A 24,397-nucleotide genomic window follows, 5' to 3' on the forward strand; every position below is an offset into this window, starting at 1 on the left:
TTCCTGTGTCAATAAACAGCGTGAGAAATGAACCAGCCAGCAGTTTCTTTGCAGAGAGGCCCTTTGCTCCAGTGTGAAAGTGCTGGACTGGCAAAGGAGGAGGGACGTGGGAGAGAGCTGAGCTGCTGTGTTGGATTTGTGTCCAAACTGCAGCAAGAGTAGCAGTTGAATTCTTTTCTTTTAATCCTATCTGCAGCCTGCGGTTTTCACCTGGAGCCGGACAAGAACACCAACAGGCCTGGTGCCAAGAGCACAGCCTGGGGAGCCACCGCACCTTCCCACCCCGAGCGGTCGGGAGAGCAGCGCTGTCCCGCAGAGGCTGCATTTCTCCCTCCTCATGCACGGCTTTGCCTTCCCACACGTGTGGGCTGGCTCTGCCTGACGCTGGCAGGCTCCTCATTCAACACTTCCTAGTGCTTCCGGGGAAAGTCCGGATAACGCTTTGCTTGTGTGTGAGGAAGAGATGGCATGCGGGGCGAGTGGGAGGGATGAGGCCCGGGGGAGGTGAGCAGCAGGGGAAAGTTGCAGGTTGCCAGAGATAAAAGTTATACTGTAGTGAAGCAGAAGCTAAACGAGACAGTGGTTTTGGCATCGGCACAGGAGGAAGAAAGAGCTGCTCTGTGACTATGGCCGAGCCCGGTTTGGCCTGGGAGTGAAGTGGCCAGTGCTGGCTCGGGGCGCACGGGGCTCGGCCGTGGGGCAAGCGGAGCCGAACGGAGATCGGACAAAGGGAGAAACGACAAATGGACGTGCGGACAGACGGTCCCGGCGCTTCAGCGGCAGCAGCGGCAGCAGTGACTGCGGACTCTCTGCGTCTCTTGTTCTAGTTCCTTCTCTCCCTCTCTCACCGTCTTGCACCTTCTCCCAGTCTCCCTTTCCTCTGCCCACCTTTCCCAGTCTCTCTGCCCACCTTCCAGGCCAGGCCACGCCTCTGGCCCGCCCTGGCCCTGGGCAAGGCTGTGCCCCTCACCAGCCATGGGGTCCCACCGCGATGTTTTCTTCACCCGGCCCTTGCCATACTGCCTGTGGCACTGCTGGCCGGGCATCAGTAGCTGGGTGTTGGGAAGCATCGTTATCCCTTGGGCTGGCTGGCTGTCACGACTCTGGCCCCAGCTCCAGCCTCATCCCTGGCCCCGGTTTTGGCTCTTCTTCCTTTTCCTCCGCTGCGGGTTCCCCGGCCCAAGCACTGCCACTCGGCAGCATGGCTGCCGGACCCGAGCCGCCGGTGCCCCTTTCAGACGGGCATGCCCGGCCTGGGCTGATTTGGGGGGCCGTAGGGGGGCTGCGTGGGCACAGCTCCTGGACACAGCTCGAACGCTGACAGCCGCGTTTGGCCGGCAGGGCAGGAGCGGGAGGTCCTGCAGGAGCGACACCGGCTGGGTACACTGCTGGAGCACGGCGGCTTCGGCAGCGTCTGCTCGGGGACGTGCCCGGCGGATGGAGCCCCGGTGAGTGGGGAGGCTGGCGGGGGGCGGAGGAGCAGGAGAGCAGAGGAGGAGGAGGAGGGTGGAGGAGGATGGGGCTAGGCAGAGCGGGCGGCAAGCTCAGCCCACTGGTCTCCTTGGCTAGCAGGTGGCCATCGAATGTGTGTCGCGGATAGCATCAGTTATTAGGGTGAGCTAGTGAGGAAGCGGGGCCAGCGGCAGAAACCAGGGCGTGATGGGCGGGGTAAAGCGAGGCCCGGGATGGTGGAAGCCACCAGGACACCTCGAGGGAGAGCAGGGTGGGGTCAGCGGAGGGCACAGAGCATCCCAGGATGGGTGAGGGGTTCCAGACCCATGACACGTCATCAGCCCCACTGAGGGCATCGTGGTCTTACTGAAGCCCTATGGCACCCACACACCCCTGGAGATGGAGCTGCTGGACAAGGCATGCCCTGGGTTCCATGGTGGTGTTTAGCTCCTGGATTGGTTTGAGCTCCACAACAACTTCTTGTTGGTGATGAAGAACCCGAGCAGCCCCAGGACCTCTTTGATTTCATTGTGGTGTGTGGTTCCTGTCAGAAGAGGTGGTGCAGGGGCTGCTCCACCAAGTGCTGCAGGCCATGTGGCACTGCAGCAGCTGTGAGGTGCTGCACAGGGACATCAAGCCTGACAACATCCTCCTCCACCCGGCCACCAGACAGGCCAAACTGATTGACTTGGGCTGTGGCACCTACCTGCAAGTCCAGGCACAGTTTGCAGGTGAGCCTACGCAGGGCTATGCACCCGGTCCCGGCAGCTCATGGCCCAACCTCTCATGGCCCAGCCTGGGTGTGGCACTGGAGATTCCCCCTGTTGCTGGCAGTCATGGGTACACCTATGAGCCACAGAGATCTGCTTGTAATTGACAGCAGGAAAGAAGGAAACTTGAGGAGCATCATTCCCTGTTTTCTCACTGCTGAACAAGTTTTCCTCTCCCTCATAAAGTCAAAATGCAGTTTTTCTGTGCATTGATAGCAGCTTATTGCACCTGCTGAGCTGAGAGGCTTTTTGCCCTGCTGCTGTGCTACAGGCCAAGATAGTGGCATTACCTAGCATGGATATACAGAGAGGGACCTAAAGCAAATGACTTTGTGCCACTTTGTCTCAAAGGTCAAAACTCTCAGCAGACACAGATGGAAGAGACTGACGTGCTCCCTGTTTGCTGTGTTGATGCACACCTGACTGGCACAGCTTTCCCTGATGGAGAATAACAACAAGGGACAGTTCCCTCACACCCATGCAGCCCAGAGATCTGCAGGTCATCATCAGCCCCTGGCTTTGTAAGTGACCAGTTCTGCTGGGATGGAAGCCAACCACCAAATCCTGCATGACTTCAGTGGCAGCAGCAGCAGCAACAGCAGCAGTCCCTGCATCTGGTCCCCAGGTCTGGGGCTGAGCTGGGCAGAGGATGCACACGGCACACTGTTCCTGAAGAATGTGACTTTGGAAACAAGCACCCACCACTGTCCCCTGTTGTTCTCAGTAAGGTCACACCAGCCTGAGTCACTTGGCAGCCCTCAATGCCACATGGGACAGCAGATGACAGGCTCTGGCCTCCAGGACCAAACAGAGGGGGGAACTCACTCTCCAGATGGAGCTTCCAGATTGAAAAGGCTGCAGTGAGCAGCCACCACTAAGGGCAGACAAATGAGGCTCTCCTGCACTTTAGCTGTGCCAGCTACAAAGCCCTGGGGAGCAGCTGCCGAGTCGTGGGACAAAAGCAAGCAGAGAAAGTGGGATAAACCCAGTCAAGCCCAGAGACTTTTCGTGATTGCTGAGCCCCAGATGGATCCCAAGAGTGGTGTCAACCACCAGTCCTTCTGAGCTGACAAAGAGCAGGTCCAGTGGGTGCCTTCCTTCGTTGGCCAGGCACCTCCCAGGCTGTTTTCTCTCCACTCTCCTGTACTGCCAGCAGACGTGCCCACTTTCTTGGTTCCACTTGCAGAGCCTCATACCTCTTAGCCATGGCCACCTGGGAAGCGGGAGCAGTCCCAGAGGAGATGTGCCATCTCCACCAGGCAGGAACCACAAGCCTCTGTGTGCACAGCTGAAAGGCTGTATCCCCACAGGATGTTTTGGCTGCCCTGCTCTTCATAGCCTTTTGGCTGGAAATGCAATTGCACTTTCTTCCTCAAGCAGAAGTCCACGGCTGGGCAAAAACTTGGCCGCTGGAATGTAATCCAAAGGCAGTGGAGGCTGCACTTGCTAAAGGAAGAGCACTCCCAAATCCAAACCACACCAGAAGGTCCATAGGAAGGACATTTCATCTTTAAGAAAGAATGGACAATTCAGAAGGGGAACATACAGCAGTATTCCCTGGGAGACAAGGAAGGGAATCTTGCAACTGGCTTGAGGGTTTCTAGGATTTTATTCTGAGTCTGGCTGTGAGCTGGCATTGGAGAAAGTTATCCTGAATTGCACCTGGTCATCTTCTCTGCTTCATCAATTGCTTCCCTGCAAATTTCCTTCATTTTCATTTGCAAAGCACCTGGAGTGGAGATTTATGTGGTGGGGGCCCTTGTGATCTGTAGAAGGAATAGCAGAAGTACTAACTAAAAGTCATAAAAACAGCAGCAGTAGGAAAGCAGCCACACAGCCAATCCATTTCTCTGGAGTATTTGGTCTCCAGTGACTGGTGACAAGGCAGGAGTCTAAAGGCAATCTAGGAAGCCATCTGCTCTGTTCAGTTTGGCCAGACCAGCACACACACATGGACTGGGCCATTTGCTGGGTGGCAGCCTTCTGCTGCTCGGGAAACAATCCCTGCTTTTGCCTTTACTGCCCAGGGAAGGAAGCTCAGGCAAAGCCCTCCCACTCCCAGCTGCCCTCACAAAATGAATGTCCCAAGTGCTCCCTGGCTGCTTGCAAGCACAACAATGGCTTCTGTAGGGGGTCCAAAGTGTGTGTGTGACCCCAGAGGGAGGAGGAACATGTGGTACAGCTCATTCTGAAGCACACACACTAGAATACCCTGCTCCATCTGACAAGGAATGCACAGGACATCCTCAGCAGCCTCAGGCATCCCCTTAGCAGCCTGACAGCCAGCCCTCTCCCACAGCTCCAGCCTGGCTATGCAGGTGCCTTCCTGTGAGACCTCCCTGCTTCTGAGAGACAGCTCTGGCCTTCTGTCCTGGTTTACAACTAAATGGGGAGAAAACCTCCAATGCCCACACCCCCCGGGATGCAAACCCATGTGGCCCTGTTCTCCCACCCCCAGCCAGTTCGGGAAGAGATTTCTCTGAGAGAGTTGGAAAAAACCTCTTTATTTAACAGGCAAAGCACTACCCAGCCCAAGATTGAGCTCAATATCAAATGATAAAACCTCTCGCCGCTCTGAAGAGATGACAAAATTCAGAGGGTCTCTTTCCTGTGGATGTTTGCTCTGTTATCAATCCCTCTGGTGCTGCAAAATGCCGCTGCCCAGGCTGGGCTCCCGGTAGTCCACGGGTGCAAGTTCCCGGTGCTCCCCTGAGTCCCCAGCCCAGAGCAGGTTCAATCCGTTTCAAAGAAAAGGGAAAGAAAACAGTCCAGGAAGATCTCTCTGTTTTGGCTAGTTGGAAAAGCCAGGGCGACCTGTGCCTTGTTGTCTGTCTGTGCTGTAGTCAAAACCCCATCCCGGGATGTTGGGGGGAGCAAGTACAGTCTCTGATAACGGACTTGACGCTTCTTCTCCACTCACTTTTCCTCTTAGATGAAGTTTTAAGGCTACAAAACCTATTTCTGGGCTAGGTGGACAAAAGGGGACACAATTTAACATCACAATCACCCCAGGACTCTTTACTGTTCCACTTCATCCAAATGATACCCCGAAGTTTACCTTCACAGTGCGTTCCATTAATAATGCTGCAGCAGTGGAGCATCATCAAAGGGAAGTTCTTCCTCATGGTACGAAAACCAGCCCTACAATTTGCCAATGGTATGTTGTTCAGACAATTAGCATCAGGAAGGGAATAGTTCCCAGGGACATAGAATCCATCATATTATGGATGATATTTTAATAGCCACTCTAACTCAAAAAGATTTTTCACTAATTCAGCCAAGCCTTTAATGCTAATGCGCAATCCTTAAAAACATTTGGGCTGCAAGTGGCCCCAGGAGAGGTACAGCAGCAACCACCTTGGAAGTACCTTGTGCTCCAAGTTATGGATCAGAATACACAGGCTCAAGTAATTCAATTGTCGACCAAAATGAAGAATTTGAATGAAGCCCAAAAACTTCTGGGTCCCATCAACAGGTTCAGAACCTATCTAGGGTTGACTGCTCCACAATTTGCAGTTAGTATTTTGCCTCCTAAAGGATGATCTGACTTCCCCCAGGAAATTAACCCCGGAAGCAACAGCCACTCTGAAATAGTAGAGCAGACCCTCACAAAGAGACAGGTGCACCAGCTTTGCCCAGAAGTGGGTGTCACTGTGTTCATATTCACAGTTGAATTCCATCCTCCTGCAGTTATTGGACAGTGGGGTACTCAGTGGTCTGACCCTTTACATGCTTTAGAATGGATGATCTTAGCCCAGCAGCCTAAAAAGGCAGCCCCTACCATCTTGGAATGAATTGCCCAGTGAATCATGGAATGTCAAAAAAGGTGCTTACAATTGACTGCAAAAGATCCTTCAAAAATCGTGATAGCTGTCAGTCAAGAAGAACTTGCATGGTGTTCTGCCAAGAGCACAGCTTTGCAAAGTGCCTTACAAAATTTCTCAGGGCAAATCAGTGACCGTCTACCGAGTCATACGTTGCTGCAAACGAGTAGGACCACTGCAATATCCCTGAAAGTGCTGAATGCTAGAACAACCCTTTAAAGGTACTACTGTGTTCAGTGATGGTTGGGATTTACATTCATATTTATCATGAGAGGACTTGAGTATTTTGTCTCTCGGAGTCAAAAGGCAAAAAAACAATTAGACAAGTTCTTTTCCCCATTCTTTAGGTTTCCCACGCTTCCAAGGTTAAACCAGCCATAGAGTGAAGTTGCAAAGTTGTAATGTTAAGTTCCTAAACCACCTGCAAGCCACTTGGAGACTTTGTATCGCTGGTAATCCCACTTGACAGCTCCGGGGTGCCACTGTTGCATTGCCAATGATACAATGGGATAGGTCAGTGGCTGAAAGCAGCTAGGCCTGTGGAATCAGCTGGAAGGTCAAAGGGCCGGGTTTATCACCCTTGTCTCCAAGGGCCCTGGAGACAGGATGACAGATGCTGCTTTTAGATTCAGCAACAAAATGAGGGGACGCTGGGGATGTTTTGGCTGCCCTGCTCTTCCTTGCCTTTGTCTGGAAATGCAATTGCACTTTCTTCTTCATGCAGAAGTTCCACGGCTGGGCAAGAAGCGGCCAACGGGCCATATTCCAAAGGCAGCGTAGACTGGAGTTGCTAAAGAAAGGAGTCTGTTCCTAGTTGCAAAGCGCACCAGAATAGCCACAGGAGGGACATTTCAGAAAGAATGGGCAATTCCAAAGTAAATGTTGAGCCATATTCCCAGGGAGACAAGGAAAGGAATCTTCCAACTGGCTTGAGGGTTTTAAAGATGTTTTTATTCTGGCTGTGAGCTGGCATTGGAGAAAGTAATCCTGAAGTGCACCTGGTCATCTTCTCTGCTTCCTCGATTGCTTCCCTGCAAGTTTCCTTCATTTTCATTTGCAAAGCACCTGGAGTGGAGATTTATGTGGCGGGGGCCCTTGTGATCTGTAGAAGGAATAGCAGAAGTACTAACTAAAAGTCATAAAAACAGCAGCAGTAGGAAAGCAGCCACACAGCCAATCCATTTCTCTGGAGCATTTGGTCTCCAGGGACTGGTGACAAGGCAGGAGTCTAAAGGCAATCTAGGAAGCCATCTGCTCTGATCAGCTTGGCCTGACCAGCACACACACGTTGACGGGCCATTTGCTGGGTCACAAGGGCCAGCTAAGAGACAAACACCCCCCCGAGGCAGTCAGTGTCCAGAGAAGCAGTGCCCATTAGGAGCCCAGAGGAGTCCAAAACAACACGCAAACTCTCTGTCCACACCCTTTGCCTCTTGATTGGCTCTGCTTCATAACTCTTCTTGGTAGCTTGAATGATGGCAACTTCCTGCTTCATCTCAAGCCGCTATTTCTCCTGCTCCCTCTGCACCTCTGCCAGGAAGTGTTCCCGTTGCTCCAGCAGCTGCGGTCCCTGCAAACGCTGTCGTTTCATCTTGTTTGCCTGCTGAGGGGAGGAAAACACTTCCAGATGAAGTCCCAGCCAAGCTCCCCTAAAAAACAGTGCAAGCCGCATGTCTCACACAACCCCCCCATCTGCAAAGTGCACATTAGGAATGACTTTGTGCCTTCCAGCAATGCTGTCCTAACCAGAAGTTTAGGAGGGGGATTAACAGATGGGAAAAAAGGAGATGCCACCTTCCTCTCCTGTTCTGATGTCTGCCTGTTGTTTCCTGGCCCCTCGCTCCTCAGGGTGTCTGCCTGTTCTCAGAGGCTCTGTTCTCCAGGTGCTGAAGTGGTCCTTGCCATCTCCTCTGTTTCCTGCATTACTTTGCTGCAGGGATGGCAGCAATCGGGCTGTCAGAAGAGGCCGAAGAGAGGCTTGGCTAATTTGAGAAATGGATGCTGCCCAAGAAAGAAAGAGAAACAAAAGAAACCAAATTACAAGAGACAAAGGCAAAAGAAACCATTCTTTTCCAAACTGAGCTCCTAACAGGCTCAAGCTGGTTTCCTCTAGTGCCCAGAAATGCACAGACACAAGCAGCAAAGTGCAAATAGACTCAGTTCTCTTCTTGCCTTTTCCTTGCCAGTAGCAGGGGGTTTGGACTAGATTAACTTCAGTGGTCCCTTCCAAGCTCAACCAGTCTTGCATCCTGCTTGGTTTTCATTTGAAAAGCAACCAGAGCGGAGATTACTATGGGGGGGACAACCCATCTGATGCCTTACAGAGTTGGGCCAAGGAGCAAACCCTGTTTGCCAGGGAACAGCTGTTTGGCCTGCAGCCGCTCTGCATTGTACCTTCAGAAGTTCCTTGGCAGAGCCTCGCCTGTCCACATCCATCTGCAGGCAGCAGCCCAGGAATTCACACAAGCCCGGGTGTAGGCTGAGCTCTTCCAGATCTGGTATTCCTTGGGTGCCTATCAGATAGTTAGCCTGAGGAAAAGGGAAACATGAGACTCTACCTAATTTTTTCCTATCCTTAAGTGCCCACCTAGTCCCCATATTTTAAGCTGCAGTCTGCAGTGGCAATTTCTTGTCCAGCAGAGGCTTTGAGATGAGCCTTGTCTCCCAAAAGAAGAAAGGGCTCCTCCAGTGCAGCCCCAGCTATTCCAACATCCAGGAGGTGTTGCCTTGAAAGTTTATGTGGGTCTCAAGGACACTTTTACAAGTGATCCCTCTTGGAGCCCTTTGAAGCTGTGGGTATGGGATTTTGTCTAATGGAGACAGACCTGAAGGCCACTGGCTTCTGAGCGTATTTGCACCTTACCTTGGAACTGATTTCCCAAATATACGGAGCCTCTCCTTTGGCCATTTCTATTCCCACGATGCCAAGGGACCAGATGTCCACTTTGGGGCCGTATGGGTCTCTCCTCACAACTTCGGGTGCCATCCAGCAAGTGGTCCCGACCATCGACCTCCGTTTACTCTGCTCAGGGGTGAGCAGAGCACAAGACCCAAAATCAGCTGAGGAGAAAAGCAAACAAACACTGTTTCAAGTAAGAAACCAAGGCAAAGGGTTCCTCACTCCAAGTCTCAGGATGCAGTGCTGTATTGAGCTGGAAAAGCAGCTGTGCTCTCTTTCCTCAGGGCTGCAGCCAAGCAAATTGGGCATTGTCCGCTTAACAAACCCACCACCATTCACACCGCGGCTTTTCCTCCTTCACCTGAAGGTTTACATTGAACCTCCCTCCCTCCGGAAAGGACACACGCTAACCAAAGTTCCTCCTGACGCCTTGCTGCTCTCTAGACCTCTCAGCACCTTGCAGCAGCGCCCCAAGCGTGCAGGAGAGCTCTGTGCACTCTCACCAGCACCACTGCTGGGCACCTGGCAGCCACTCAAAAGCAGCCCCACAGCGGCTGCCCCGAGCGCTGTGCCTGACCAGGAATACCCACCCAACTTGACAGAGCCATCCAGGCCTAGAAGGATGTTTCCACTTTTGATGTCTCTGTGGATGATGTTGTTGGCATGAAGGAAAGCCAGGCCTCTCAGGCACTGGGAGAGAAAGAAGAAACAGGAGACCAAAAGTTAGCCTGATTTGACTTCATCACACGCAAAAAGAAAATGCTCTTTCTTCTCTGAAGCATAAGAACAAGGTAGAAAGAAAGCTCTGAACGTGGATTCACTCACTCAGCAGCACTTTCATAGGTCGTGCCTGTCCAAGCCATGCCAAGCACAAGCAGAAAGATTCCTTACCTCCTGACAGACAGTTGCTATGTGTCCTACAGCCATTGTCTTCATGAGGATCACCATAGCTAAGGAGCCTCCATCCATGTACTCCAACACCAGCCACACAGCCTCATTGGCAAGGTAGCTGGAAGATGAAAACAACAGCACAGAGCTGAACGTGCACAGCTCCATTGCCTTTTGGAAGAAAAGCCTAAGGTAGAGTTTTGTTTCCAGGTCACTGCTAAATGAAGACAGAATACAATGAAGACACACTGCACCTAGGCTATCCACTGCTGGCAGCCTGTGCCTTCCAAATGACAAAGGCACAACTGCAGCAAAGGAGATGGCTTAGGTGGCAAGCAGGGAAAAAAGGCATTTTTATGATGGCAAAGATTAATCTGGAAGTGGACACATCCCAGCAGCTACCTCTTTGTCTTCATAAACAAATTGCACCATTATCTCCAGCAAGAAGGAGACACAGTTTTCACAGCTTTTATTCGGGACAGGCAGGTTTGCAGCAATGGGGAAACCCTTTGGAAAAATGTGCATAAAGGACAGTCACCACGGGCAAAAGTAATTTCAAACCTGGAAAGTTATGTATCTCCCAGCCTACTCTTTTGGCCTGCAAGGCAGTGGATAATAGTGGGAACAGCGCAAGGGAAATAATTTCTGTGATGCTTTCTCAGCACTTCTCCTCCAAGCCTTGGGAAAAATCCAGCCCCAAACCAGCAAAAGAACATGCAGCGAGTGAACACACAGGCTGCTGGCACAGTAAGAGAGCCAGGTTTCTGGGGACAATCTTCAAGCTCTTTATGCCAGGAACCATTCATGGGGACAAAATGCAATCTCCTGCCGTGCCTTGCCCAGGAGTGGATGGATGTTAATGGAAAGATCCATTTTCTGCCAGTGAGTAAAGAGCTTTTAAACCTTTGCCTTGCAAGCATGGAAAACAACATTCCTAGAAAAATACCAGGACTGCTTACCTTTCGAGGTAGGTGACAATATTGGGGTTCTTCATTTCCCTCATGACCAGGATTTCTTTCACCATTTCCTCGCAGCCCTGTTGCTGGAGATCAAGTTTCTTTATGGCTACCTACAATGCCGTTGAAAGCCATTAGGAACAGACATTACAAGAGCCTCTTTGTCTGCATGCTCACAGGCCAGGATGCCTTGCCACCTCGGTAAAAAAGGAATCTCTAAACTATCAACCACAAAGCGCTAACAACCCTCTCTGCACCTGCAGACTTCACTAATGGACTTTGTTGTTCACCACTGCTATTATCATTTACACATATTTTGCAAGCCAAAAGCAACTTTTCTCCTGTGCAAATAAATTGAAACCACTGGAAATACATTAGCATTTCTAGGGGCTTTGACCAGCTTTTCAGAGACTGCTGCCATTCGTGATTATGCCCCAAAGTAAATACATACCTCGATTACAGAGAAAATGCTGCCCAGAAAAGATCTCCATGATGACTCAAAGTAAAGTTACAATCCTAGCACATGCTAACAGCTTCAGCTTGGAGTTTGCATCTCTGAAGAACATTCTTGAACATGGCTTAGATTGTCATTATTTTGTGGGTTTTAAAACAAATAATCCTTTCTGTGGTAGTCTGTGGATACAGCCCAGGTTATAAGTGGGGTTTAGGGCTTTTGGATGCCTTGTAGACCTCCCTCCAAGTGTGGTTCCTGAGCACGGCAGGTGGATAAGGAGGCACCAGGAAGATGGAATTGTATTTGCTGAGAGCCAGAAATAAGAATTCAGGACTTTCAGCCCCAAAGAGCAGTGGGACTCTCCAAGGCACCACCATGTCTGTTCACTAGAAACAGCATCACTATAAAGGAATGTCACCGACACAGGACCAGCACAAGGTTGTATTATGTAAGGTTCTTCATCAATTCCTTCTCATTGACGTGCATGCGTTTGTGTGTGTGTGTGTGTGTGTGTGTGTGTGTGTAAACCAGGTGTCCCAGGAGTGCAACACAGTCAGCTGTGCTCCAGACAAGGTTTCTCCTTCCTTAGGTACTGCATTATATTTTCAGACCAAACCACATGATGGAATACAGTGGGAAATCCTATCTATGTCTGAATGCAGGCTTGAGAGGAATCGGGCCAGAATGACAGCTGTTGCCATCAGCTAATCTAGGCATATTTATCCAGTAAGTCCAAGCTAGTGTGTCCTTCTCTGAAAGACAACACTGCTATCATTGCATTAATTCAGGATGCGAGGCCAAGTCTCAGCAATGTGAAATTTTTAGCCTGCCTCTAGGCTCTAAGCAAGCTACTTGTGTGGGACAGCCTTTGCAGCAAAGACAGGCAGCCCAAAGCTCTGCCATCAGATCACATTGCAAGGAAAAGCACTCCAGAGCAGCAAAATCTGTGAGGGCTCTTGGCACTTACCGCTTGTCCTGTGGCAGCGTCAAAGGCCTTATAAACGGTTCCAAAACCCCTAGAAACAGAAGAGAGCCAAGAACAGAGAAGCTGTTCAGTGCTGAGAAGTGAAAGGCAGCCCAGGCAGGAGCTCTCTGCTGCCCGGAGTGTCTCTAAAACACGGGGCTTTGTCTCCTCTTCAGCCAATAGCACAGCAGCCCAGCCGTCCTCTGCCATGCAGCATGTCCTAGAGAAAAGCTCAGTCCAACAGGAAGAAAAAAGGGCTACTGCCAATCCCAAATGTACACACTCGGTTATGGATGCAGGGGTTTTCTTGGCCTTTTCCTTCTTGGGTCTGTGCGTGTGGCGTTCCTTTCCAGGCAATGAAACACAAAGTCCTGTTGGGCCTCCTTCTCCCCGCTCTCTTTTGATTCCATCTGCCAAACTCGGGCAACACTACACAGCCTTTCTTATTGTCCTGAGCACGGAATATTGCTTTCAGCAAAGGATTGGAAGGAAATGCTACTGAGAGCAGTGACCTGACAGCAGCTTCAGGTGGGAAGCTGCTCTCTCAGGTTCTTCTTCCTTCATCAGTGTGGCCGTATGACTTGGAATCATACAAAACCATGTCTCCTAGGAAAAGAAGCAAACTGGTGCCACACGCTTGAGGGACAGGAGGGCTTCCAGGCCCTGCTTCTTGCGGCAGGCAAGACATTGTCAGCATGCAGTTACCTTTGATGATGCCCTGTGATCAGTACTGAGACCGGGACAATCTAAAGCTGGGCTGTGAAGAAGCTTGCAGCTTGCCTGACTTCCCACTTGATATTGCACCAGCAAAAGAGCTGGCCCATGCTTCTGCAGAAGTAAGATTGGCTGCACTCACCCACTGCCAATAAATTTCCATCCAGTGTATTTCTGTTTTGGATCTGCCACGCTCACAACACTCCCTGAAAGAAACAAAATGCAAGAAGCAAACTTCAAACCAGAGATAACGACTTCCGGCACATCTGAAACTCAGCTCCACTCTCTGGTGCTCGGGGCAATTGATGGTTGCTTGGCTAACCATAACATCAACAAGAACAACAACAACAGCAGCTCTGTAGCAAGACAGGCAGCTCTGCAGCACACATGGCCTGCACAGGGTCTGATTCTCCACGCTCCTTTGAAGGGTTACCTTGAAAGGAAACTAAGGCCATGGAGAAACCCTCAGAGCAGACAGAGATCAGAAAAGAACAGACACCAAGGCAAGTGGTTGTCATTTACAAAGGGGAAGGTGACGTGAAAAACCATGAGACTTCATTTCCTTGGGAATACAGACTCTCTTGTGAGATTCAACAAAAGCTTTCCGACCTGAGAGATTAAACGCAGCCTGGGATCTGGGAGGAATTTTTATCCGCAGCTGCTTTTTGCAGAGCAGAAGGAATATTGCAAAGTGAATTCCAGCAGAGGAGGGGACTTTCTCTACCTCTCAGCAGTTTGCCTAAAGAATGCCTTGCCACTTGTAGAGAACAGCAGCTGATGTTCTCTACAACCAAGAACAATTGCTGTTAGAATTAGGGCCCTCTTCATGGATGAGCAGGCTAAGTTCTGAAGACAATTTTTCCCATTCTCCATTTACTGAGGAATTACAACTGCTTGTCTTCAGCCTGGGGAGCAGCAGTCGCTTGCACTGGACTCGACCTCTTGAAGACCGCCCACGTGTCCCATCTTCCCAAATGGGCACAGCCGAGACGGGTAACAAGGACAGCGCCGCTCCTCGGGCGCTGCCGTGGCACAGACAGCTGCCCAAGTGAGATGCCAATCCTTTCATGAGTCCAGGCAAAGCTGCAGCAATGGGGAGGCAGCTGAAGTCTCACAGCTCAGGAAGGCTCCAGCCTCTGCAGTCATACCAGCCGTCAGTGGCAGGGCAGACATGACAAAAAGCTTGGCAGAGCCAGCAAGTGGCCACTGACAACCATTGAGAAGAGGCCAGAGCCAGACCGAGCCCTGTTACAAGCTGTTGACCCCACTCAAGACACACCATGAGTGTCACTGAGTTCAGATCCACGGGGGAGTAGATCAATGCCCCTTTTGTCCCAGCAGTTGATAGCAGACACTGAGGAAACTGGGCTCTGTTCTGTAGCTGACCAGTTATTCTCTGACAGCCCTGCCCTGGCAGCTATAACGTGCAAGAAGCAACTAGGTTGTACTGCAGACTCACCAAGGCCTTGCTGTGCTTTCCTAGAGTATGATCTGTGCAGGGATGAGGGCCAGGCCTTGGCTTTCCAAGAGTATTTACCAGCTGGGCATTAGCTGTGACAAAGTGGCACCACGGTACCAGAGGAACATGCAGCAGAGGGGCTGCAGGCTTCCTCCTGAGAACTGCCTGCAGGGCAGTTTTATCTCACTGCGCCACATAGATGTGTCTCTCTAATGCATCGTCCCAAGCAAACAGCTAAAATATCAAAGAGGGATTGTAAAAAAAGTATCCTGTTTCTCTTCTTTTGCTGCACTTTGGAAACAGCACTTTCTTTTTGATTCCTAGGGATTTACTAAGAACAGAATATTTTAACTTTTGAGGCCTACTAAAAGACCTCTTCCACTCTTATTGGTGCTGTCACCTGATGTTCTTTCCAAGGAGGCTGGGCCAAGCAGAATGTAGAATTCTTACCCAAACAAACTGAAGAAGGAATGGTAGAAGTACTAATAGTCATAAAAACAGCAGCAATGGGGAACCAGCCACACAGCCAATCCATTTCTCTGGAGTATTTGGTCTCCAGTGACTGGTGACAAGGCAGGAGTTTAAAGGCAATCTAGGAAACCATCTGCTCTGATCAGTTTGGCCAGACCAGCACACACACATGGACTGGGCCATTTCCTGGGTGGCAGTCTTCAGCTGCTCAGGAAACAATCCCTGCTTTAGCCTTTACTGCCCAGGGAAGGAAGCTCAGGCAAAGCCCTCCCACTCCCAGCTGCCCTGAAAAGCAAAAGCAGTGCCCCAAAGTTCTCCCTGGCTGCTTCCAAGCACCACTATGGCTTCTGTAGGGGGTCCAAAATGTCTGTCTGACACCCGAGGGAGGAGGAACATGCTGAGGCACACACACATCAATACACTGCTCATTTGGACAAAGAATGCACAGGACGTACTCAGCTGCTCCAAGCCCTGGTTCTCTCCGTCCTGGCACAGCTGCTCTGGCTCCTGGCCTGAACAGGGCAGACTGCTCACTCTCGGCTCTTCAGGCTGTGGAGAGGAGGCTTCTTCGGAGGATGCTGCTGCAGATGCATCTCCAATGGCAGAGCCCACGTCCATCTGGGACAAGAAATGTCTTGGTGTCAGAAAGGTGAGTGGCAGAGATGCCCCCGACAGCACACTTTAAAGGCCAGCCCTTAGGAGCAACACTTGGCTTAGGCTGCAAGCTGAGCTGTCAATTCTTCCAGCCCAAGTCAAACCCCCGTAAGCAGCCAGAGACGACAGCCTGTCACAGCCAGTCCTAGTAGAGACAGTGAAAGGGAAAGAACAGCTTTCCATTTCAGCCTGTCCTGTGGACTGCATTCACCATGGACAGGGACAAGCTGTTCAGAATCTGTGTGGGTCACCATGTTGAAACCTCTCACAAAACCAAGCGAGCACTAGGGGGCCAGCAGCAATACATTCAGAGGATTGCTGAGGGCCAAAGCACTAGCCCTGCTGCCCAGGCATTCAGTGGCCCAGGAAGTGTCCTTCTGAGCAGCTGCCATGGAGACCAGAGAGCACGGCAGCCAGAGGCATGGCCCCCATCCCGCCCCGCTGCTCCGCAGGGGCGAGGTGACAAGAGGAGAGACCTCTTGTTGCATGACTGCAGTGCTGCCTACTGCTCTTTCACTCACCGGCTTTTGTTCTGCCAGCCTGTACTGCAGCATCTTCTGCATCCTTTCCATTTCTTCTTTGTGCCTCTCTTCCACTGCCTTCATCTTCCTCTGAGCTTCCCGCAGCTCTGCCTGCAGCTTGTTCTTGATATGTTGTCAAGAAAATTCTTACTAGCACTTGCCATCTCGCTCACCTTTCTCATTTCCCAGTCTCAAAAGCTCTTCACTTCAGCCACTTTTTTCTGCTGCTCTACCCAGCTCTAAGCCTTCCATCCTAATTCTTCTTCCTGGTGCTCAGCCCTGGAGCCTGCCAGGCTCCCTGCTTGCACTAGTCCTTGCCTCCCCTTTCCTGATATCTACAGTTCATGCCCCTGCTACTGCCCTTCCCTCTGCTACCTGGCTTGTCAGGCTCACCTGCCCATTCTCTCGCTCCTCCTTCAGCTCCTGCCTCAGCTGCTCTACCTGCCGCTGCCTTTGGTTTAGCTCTCGCTGCAGGAGGCACACCTTGTCTAAATGAGCAGCCTTCTGGCGCTGGAGCTGCACAGAAACAAAGAGAAGACGCCTTTAAACTTCCCACCCACCACCTGTGTGGCAACCAAGACTCATGTGCTCACACTTTCCAAAAGCAATTTGCTCTCCTTCTCCTGTTTACCAAGGGCCAGCTAAGACACAATCCCACCCACATACACAGTGTCTGGAGAAGCAGTGCCCATAAGGAGCCCCAGAAGCATCCAAACTCTCTTGGCACTCTCTTTGCATCTTGACCGGCCCTGGTTCCCATCTTTTCTTCTTCAGGTTGCATTACGGCAATCTCCTGCTTCATCTCAAGCACCCTTTTCTCCTGCTCCCTCTGTACCTCTGCCAGGAAGTGTTCCCGCTGCTCCAGCGCCTTCAAACGCTGTTGTTTCAGCCGTCTTTCCTGATGAGAGGAATAGACACTTCCAGATGAAGTCCCAGCCATGCTCCCCAAAGAAAACAATGGAAGCTTCATCCCTCCCACAGCCCCCTGCTGCTGAGTGCACAGTAGTGGCTCTGTGCCCTCCAGCACTTCTGTCCTGACAAGAAACTTTGGAGGAGTGTCAGCAGCTGGAAGGTAAGGGGATGCCACCTTCCTTCCCCACTCTGATGGCTGCCTGTTTCCTCAGGCCCCTCTCTCCTCAGGATTTTTGCCTGTTCTCAGAGGCTCTCTTCTCAAAGTCCCCTACCCTTTGATCAAGGAAAAGCTGCAGGTGGACTGCAGGATGAGGAGGAGGCCAGCACCCCAAATCCGGAGTCACAAGACAGGCCACCAGCTGAAATACCAGCAACAGGGGGCCTGTTGCGTATGCTTCAAGCCCAAAGGGAAGAGCTCTGTCCACGGCGCAAGGACAGAAAGCAAGGAAGGCAGTTGCTGGGACTGCAGGTGGCAGCAAGGTCAGCAGACTGCTACACGGTACCAGGGTGTCAGCAAGGTCCTGCCCCTTTGCTGCCGTGCTTTGTGTGCGACCACCCAGCCTCCAGGGGAGCGTGGCTCATGGCCTCCCTGAAACCGTGGCTGTGTTCAGTGCCCCAGCACCCTCCTCTGGGCATTCACAGCCCTTCAAGTCTGAGCCCTTGAAGCCCTCTGCTGCCTGGCCCAGCAACGTCAGGCCTGCAGCAGAGGCTTGCGGCCATGTCCCATTCTCAGGCTGCTATTCTGCTAAGCCAGCCCACCAAGCTTGCCTGAAAAGTTCAGGTGTGTATTGCTTCCTACCTGTTTTTGCAGGAGCTTCCTTTTCTCCTCCTCCTGAGCAGATTGCCAGAGTCTCAGAGCCTTGCTGAACTGCTCTTCTGCCAAGCGGAGCTGTTGGGCCATTTCTTCACATTGCTGCTTGCTGAAAGATCTTACAGCTTGCAGCTCACAACGAAGGCCCCTGACATCCTCTGCAAACGCGACAAACAACAACAGTCAAAGACTCTGCTGAACTTCACCCCTTTCAGATTCAGGCAAGGAGGGACCTGCCCCCAGCCCCTTCACTCCTCGGAAGCCCTGCTGACAGAGCTGCCTTGGGAGCAACTGCACTAGGCAGGGCCATCACCAGAAACAAAGCGCACGAGGCTCTCACCAAGTATCAGCTCCTTGGCCTGCATGGCTGTGCCTACTTGGTCTTCCAGACGGCTCCTGGTGATCTCCAGCTCTGACACCTGCTGCAGAGCCTCCAACAGGCTGCATTGCAAGCTCTTCTTCTCTGTCCTAAAAGTTGTGAAGTTGAGGACAAATTGTTCGTGGCACACACGGGCAGTTTTTCCAGTAAGTGCCTTAAGATCCCTTTACCTGAGTATGGAAAACAGCTGGCATGGAAACGCAGATAGAGCAAGACTATTTCTACCACTTCAAATAGCAAAGCAGACCCTTCCAGGAGATTGGCCAGCCTTTCCCCACGACCTAGCCCAGCACAGAAAGCCCAGCTGAGCTTGATCTCAGCAGCCAAGGCTCAAATTGCTCTTCCCTCACATATCCCACACGGGTGGCTGTGCCCACAAAATCTCTAGCAGCAAGCAAAAGGCCAGCCTCTGCTCACAGCCCTGAGCTCATCTGCAATTCCAAGTCACTCTGCAGGGGGACAGAGCACCATGCTCTCCTGGCTGTTTCATCCATGCTTTATGCCATTCACGGTGTACGTAAGAGATACTTCATTTTCCACACCCTCTCTAAGTTCAAGGCACTAAAGGAATGCACCGAACCATACATGAGAGCTGCAGCTTCTAGCAGCACCAAGAGCAGAGAGAAACCAGAACTAGGCTTTCATCTGAAAATGAACTCTCTGGCAGGAGGGGCATGTATCCTGCCATTTAAATTACTGGAATATCATGAATAATAACAATTGCTACTTTCTGTTTTGGCTAAATAAGTCTGCACTGCCCAAAATGTTTTGGCACTCTTTAAAAAGAAGAGAGACCAGCCAGAGTAACCTTGACAGGTTCCAGAGCTGAATGGACAAGTGAGCAAGAATCAGTGCTCAGCAAGAATCCCCAGGGACTGTCAAGAAAGCACACAAGACCTTTCTTTCCCTGCTGCTGCTGCTGCTGCTGCTGCTGCTGCTGCTTGCAAGCAACTCTAGGTCCTGCACCATACCTCCTCACAAGAGTTAGCTCAGAAGGGCCTCAAGATTTTCAGCATGAATGTCCAGCATCACCCCAAGTGCCGCATCCCTACTCACAACATTCACACGTAGGAGCCTTGAATTCTGAAAATGTCATGTCAAACTGCTGGGCAAGGAAATAGTGATGTTCAGATGCACCGACGGAGAAACCAAAAGCAGAGGGAAACGTCCGGTTCCAGCAGACATCTGCACTGTTTCCCTGGTACTAAATGCAGTACCAAGTTGGCTTGCTTTGCACTTGTCACACAAAGGTGCAAAGGGTCCCAAGCGGGTGTTCAAAAAGAGTTGTGAGAGCTTGAGCTGGCAGAGAAAGAACATTCAGGCCACAGTATGCTTTTCTTTTTTCTCATGTCTCTTTGCTTCTCTGTCCAAGAACCATCTGGAGAGCACGCAGGAGCCAATAAATCCTAACATAACGCTCAGCACCTTGGTCACTCCAGACCTTCAACAATGGCTCACCCTGGGTCTCATCCCTGCCTTTACCTGGCCTCTGCCAGCTGCTCCAAAAGGCCTCGTAGGTCCCGCTCTGTGGCTGCCAGTCGGGCTTGCAGGGCAGCGTTCTCTTCCGCCAGCACTGCCTTCTCTTTGCACACCTGGGACAGCGTGTGCCCTTGGCGAGAGAACTCCTGGAGCAGCTTCTCCAGAGTCCTGTGTGCTGGCCGCTGCGAGCGGCAAACCTGGAAGCAGAGGGGCACCATTTTCCAGGAAGAACAACAACACAGTCTCAGTCGTAGCTTGCTGCCAGAAGCAACATTCGGGGAAGACTTGCTAAGGGCAGCTCCCTCTCCCACAGGTGCTGCCTAGCAACAAGGTGAGTGCTACCTTTGTCACTGCCAGAGGAACTTCCTCCTTCAGCAGAGATCTCTGAGGCTGTGATTCCTCTGCTGTCTCAGGTGCCGCTTCAAACGCCCTGTCTGGTGAGGAGTGGCGCTTTCCCTCAAATGCAGCCAACTCCTTCCATCTATGACAGGGGGACAGACCAACAAGCCTTTAATAGCAACAGTCTCCTTGCAAAACCTCAAATCCACACCATGTCCCAAGGAAGGCAGTCTCAGGGACTTCCTACAGCCCTCTAGGTCCACCTCTGGACAATGCTGGAATGACCCCACTAGACCAAGCATCACTCTTTGTCATTCCTGCCGGTGAAAGAGTCACCAGTGAGGAAGCAAAGAAGCTTCCAGAAACTACAAAACATTTCCAGAAAGCTCCACTTCGATCAGCTTCACAGCTTCCTGCCCGCTAGGTCTTACGCTCCTCTCTATCTGGTCCACTGGATGCCAGACTTGCAAAAGTTCTTCTTTGCCTAAGACAGGCTTGGGAAATGCAGATGAGTACTGCCACAATTACTCTTGCTTTCACTAGTGCAAGAAGGAAAGAGCCTGCAAGCTATAGCTTGGGGAGGAGATGGGTATGAAGTTCCAAGCCAAGAACCAAAGGATCCCGAGATGCTTACGGCTTGCAGGGACTCCAGGAAGCTTGCAGCCCAGTCTGCAGCTCCAAGCACCTGGGGTCAGCTATGGCATGTGGACAGGCTGCTCAAGGCTCTATCCAGCAGCTGGGCTTCCAAATTTCCAGAGGTGGAATGTGCACAAGCTCTCTGAGGCGCTTCTTCTGCTGCATGATAGGCTTTACGGTTCACTGCTTGTCCCTAGGCCCAGCCTGAAGCTCCCTTGCTTCTGCTCTGGTCCAGTTTGGAACGCTTTTTGTCAAGGTAGGAGGAGGGAGTGCCAGGAGGCAGCTATGCTGTAGGTCGGTCGGCAGCCAGACCTGCCCACGGGCTGCCTTTCCCTGACTATGCTGGGCAAGTTCAACAGCGAGAAAGCCAAATTCATTCTTTGACCCTGGGCTTCCTAAAGGCCAGCAAGGCCCAGCCCTGCTCAGAGAAAGCAGGAAAGCTTAGCACACACCTGAACTCCAGGGCTCTTGGCGCTCTATCCATCCTCTGCTGCCGCTCTGCCTTTCCTGCCCGGCCCAAGGAGTCCTGACTGGCAGGAAGCTCTGGTCTTGGGGCCTGCAAGGGATGGGCAGGGAAAAAGCACAAACAAGAAAGCAATAAGGAGCAGGCAAGTTGTCTCCTGAGAGCTGGGAGAAGCAGCAAGCGCAGATGCAGCTCACCTGAAGGCAAAAGATGTTGTGTGGGGCTGTTGATGGGAGTAAGTACATAACCCTTGAGTTGCTATGGAAGTGTCTGAATAGGTGCAAGGAACAGTTCCCTGCTCCGTTCTGATCAACTGGCTTCCCCTCAGGATCTCAAGCATTAGGGAGCAGCCAACAGGAACTGTGTTGCAGCCTTTCAGAGACAAGGCTTGTCTCTGCCATGCAGAGCTGCTCAGGATTCTTCTCAGCAAACTTGGGTCATGTCAAAGTACAGGGTGCAGTCAAAGCGGTGACTGTAGCTACTTCGACAGTGCGTGCAGAGGGGCAGGTCCCTGCAGGACACAGTAGGTCCTGCGTACCCCACAAGGCTGTGAGCTGTGCCTTGGGACCGCTCTCTCTGCTGACAGCAGGGAGCCTGCACACACACTGGGCACAAAGGGGCTCACTTTGCCACCAGTAGCACTCAAGGACAGCATGCTACCGCTCATCTGACACCAAGGGAAGTTCACAGTCAGAACGATGTCGGCATGTGAAAGTTCAGATGCCAATTCCCAGGTGTCAGTGGCTGGGCTGAAGAGCCAGGTCATGGCAGGACTCCAGGCCTCAGCATCTTCAGCCACAAAGGGCCAGCGCTGCCTGATCAGGAACTTGCAGCCCTGCACTGCACCAAAGCTTTGCACTGGAGCAACCAAAGCTAGCACTTACTGGTTCAGGATGCTCAGGCCCTGGACTGACAACACGGGCGGGATTGTTGTCCTTTTCCTCCCCATCAGCCTCTGGAGGCACAGGGCGAGCCACAGGAGGTTCTGCTGCTGGTGTGCTGCTCTGCAGACAGACAGGGGTGTGAGGGACATGTCATTGAGCTGTCATTGAGAGCCTTGTTTCTCCTGAGCTCCATCCCCAGCTGTCCTAGGGAGATGTCATGAATTTGGATAGAAGTGGCATTCTCAGCCACTAGAACTCATTTCAAGTGGGCTGATGAGACTAATGTTTGGCCAGGACTGCATATGCTTCTGATATAAGGGAGATATTTTAGCCTGGCTACAATTGGCGGGCAGCCTCCTGTCAGAAAAGTTGACTTTCATGAGTAAAAACTTCTTCAATGGAAAAGGAGGAAACTGATGGAATCCTCTTGGTAGTGCTCATTCAAACGCTGATGTGGACTTTCATTTGGCCTGCCAGGCTGGCACTCGAGTGCACCAGGCCAAGCCCACAGCTTGCTCCACAATTCTTGGAAACCAGGAATGTCAAGGGTGTCCTTCTCACTCACCAAACCACGGACTTGATTCCTTCCACGTTTGAGACAACCTGCCGGAGACAAGGGAAAATGAACCAGGTGCTGGTGGAAAACTGTCTGTGCTGGGCTACCCCACAGAAAAAGGTCCCCCAAGCAGAAAGCATTTTCCTTTCACAACCTCCCTCCCTAAAGCAGCCCTTCTTTAGCACAGCAAGCAAGGCTACAGGGCACTACCCTAGGCTGTGCCTACCTGAGTTGGCTTTGCCACTAAGGAACTAGAAACTTGGCTGCAAAATGCAAATGGTTCCTTAGCAGTCCGTGTCTACATTGTAGCCCGCTGTTCACCCTACAGCTAAAGCAGCCTTTTCCTCCTCTCCTCCCTGGACTTTTATTTTTTTAAACTTTGTGCAGTTGCATGCAATTGCTGTAAACCATTGCCCAGAAAACTTCCCTAAAGCCCTCTTAGAGCTTGCAGTTCCATTTGGAAAGAGTACAGGCCCAGCTCTGGGCTTCAGGAGCACACACAAACTGCTCGGCACTTTCCCATTCAGCGCAAAGCCAATCGCTACTGTAGCACACAGAGAGGCTCAAGTTAGACAGGCACATTCTTTAAGGACAGAAGGCAGAGAAAAGCTGCTTTCCCTCAGCTCTGGAGAGAACCACACAGTTTTTAGAATCATGCCTACAAAGCTCTCCCAGTCTGCGTTTTGGAAGTTGTCCACACCCTTCTGGCCAAGAGACATCCCCTTTCTAGCTGAAGCTGTTGGCAAGAGCTTTACCAAACTTACGGCATCTTTATGGCACTTTTGTTCCAATGTGCTGCCCCAAGAAAAAAGCCTCTACTTACGTCTCAGGCCTTTGAACATTTTGCAGGATGACACTGACGCAAAAGCCCTGCTGACAGCACTGCGGAATTGCTCCATTGTTTCAGCAGGGCTGCTCGAGTCCGCAGGCCGGAAAACAGAAATGAAAAAAATCCCACTTGCACAGATTGTGCAAGGAAAAGAGAAAAAAAAAGGCACGCGCAGCAATCCGCTGACTGTACAAGAAGAAAAGAAAAACCAAAAGACACCTGCACAAATCTGCAGTTCGTAGAATGAAAAAAGAAAAAGCAAAGACACCTGTATGTGTCTGCAAACCCTACAACCGTAAGGGAAAACAAAAGGATGCCTACACGAGTCCACAGACTCGTACAACGGCAGGCAAAAGAAAAAGATTCCCTTTCCAGGGCACAGAGTGTTGCCTGAGAACTCCTCAACACAGGGTCCTCCTGCAACGAGCACGCCAAGAGCCGCTCTGGACGCTGACGCTGTGCGTGCACCAGGGCAACCTCCCCCTGACCACGCTGTGACGTGGCAGCCCTCCGCTGACATCACAATAGCAGCCGCTCTAGGTGGGTCTGTGAATTTATGCATAGTAACAGAACCTTCTCTGCAGCTAATGCAAAAGAAAGCCCAGAAAGTTCTCGTCTGTCCTAAAGCAGCACAAACCCTCCTTGCAGTCCAGAACCCATAGCTCAAAGGATCCAAGAGTAACACTAAACAGGCCCCAAGCACATGCACCCTCTCCTTTGGCCACCAGTGCTTCTGACTAAAACAAGTAACACTTGCTTCATTTCTATGGGTGCAATCACGCTTTGGTAATATCCCGGAGAGTCCCCTTAATTGAAATGCTTGTCATGCCTGCCCATTTACTGCATGGCTAACATCGACCAGCACACTGTAGGCTCGCTGAAGGAACAAGGATACCATAGTGGGGAAACAGTGCCAAGTAACAAACTAGCCAGAGGTGTTTGCATGACACTGGAGCAGCATTTGTGTTGTCAGTATGGCAGGGACAGTATGGCAGTGCCCATGTCCTGTGCGTGGCAGGGGATGCCCTTGGAGCAGCCCTCACAGTGTGGGTGCACCCACGGGTGCATTTCCACTCCCACCGG

At 51.6% G+C, this 24,397-nt stretch overlaps 2 protein-coding genes across 15 annotated transcripts; one reads left to right on the forward strand and one right to left on the reverse strand.

Annotated features, from left to right (window-relative positions):
* The first annotated feature begins 488 nt into the window (after nt 1-488).
* LOC147648312 (serine/threonine-protein kinase pim-1-like) lies at nt 489-6,826 on the forward strand. The gene is made up of 5 exons (XM_086869797.1): nt 489-504; nt 1,342-1,448; nt 1,825-1,888; nt 2,004-2,183; nt 6,771-6,826. Exons 1-5 carry the CDS (start codon nt 489-491, stop codon nt 6,824-6,826), a joined length of 423 nt encoding a protein of 140 aa, XP_086725923.1.
* Nucleotides 3,813-23,910, reverse strand: LOC147648313 (uncharacterized). Of its 14 annotated transcripts, none has more exons than XM_086867396.1 (22): nt 23,309-23,910; nt 22,495-22,532; nt 21,930-22,049; nt 21,035-21,138; nt 19,950-20,088; nt 19,611-19,804; nt 18,090-18,217; nt 17,738-17,907; nt 16,862-16,924; nt 16,420-16,542; nt 16,027-16,149; nt 15,307-15,469; nt 13,064-13,127; nt 12,211-12,259; nt 10,793-10,902; nt 9,837-9,954; nt 9,536-9,635; nt 8,910-9,106; nt 8,441-8,575; nt 7,866-8,047; nt 7,470-7,649; nt 3,813-3,988 (listed from the first exon to the last, which is right to left on the reverse strand). In XM_086867396.1, the coding sequence occupies exons 1-20, from the start codon at nt 23,874-23,876 to the stop codon at nt 8,003-8,005; spliced, it is 2,751 nt and encodes a 916-aa protein (XP_086723522.1). In that variant the 5' UTR covers nt 23,877-23,910; the 3' UTR covers nt 3,813-3,988; nt 7,470-7,649; nt 7,866-8,002. The 14 variants fall into 14 exon arrangements, with proteins under 14 accessions (XP_086723522.1, XP_086723518.1, XP_086723516.1 ...); XM_086867392.1 differs by having other exon boundaries at nt 7,502-7,646; nt 7,841-8,047; XM_086867390.1 differs by having other exon boundaries at nt 7,470-7,646; nt 7,841-8,047.
* Nucleotides 23,911-24,397: the final 487 nt, after the last annotated feature.

This window comes from Cyanistes caeruleus, chromosome Z (genome assembly GCF_971803275.1).
Source record: "Cyanistes caeruleus chromosome Z, bCyaCae1.hap1.1, whole genome shotgun sequence".
NCBI lineage: Eukaryota > Metazoa > Chordata > Aves > Passeriformes > Paridae > Cyanistes > Cyanistes caeruleus.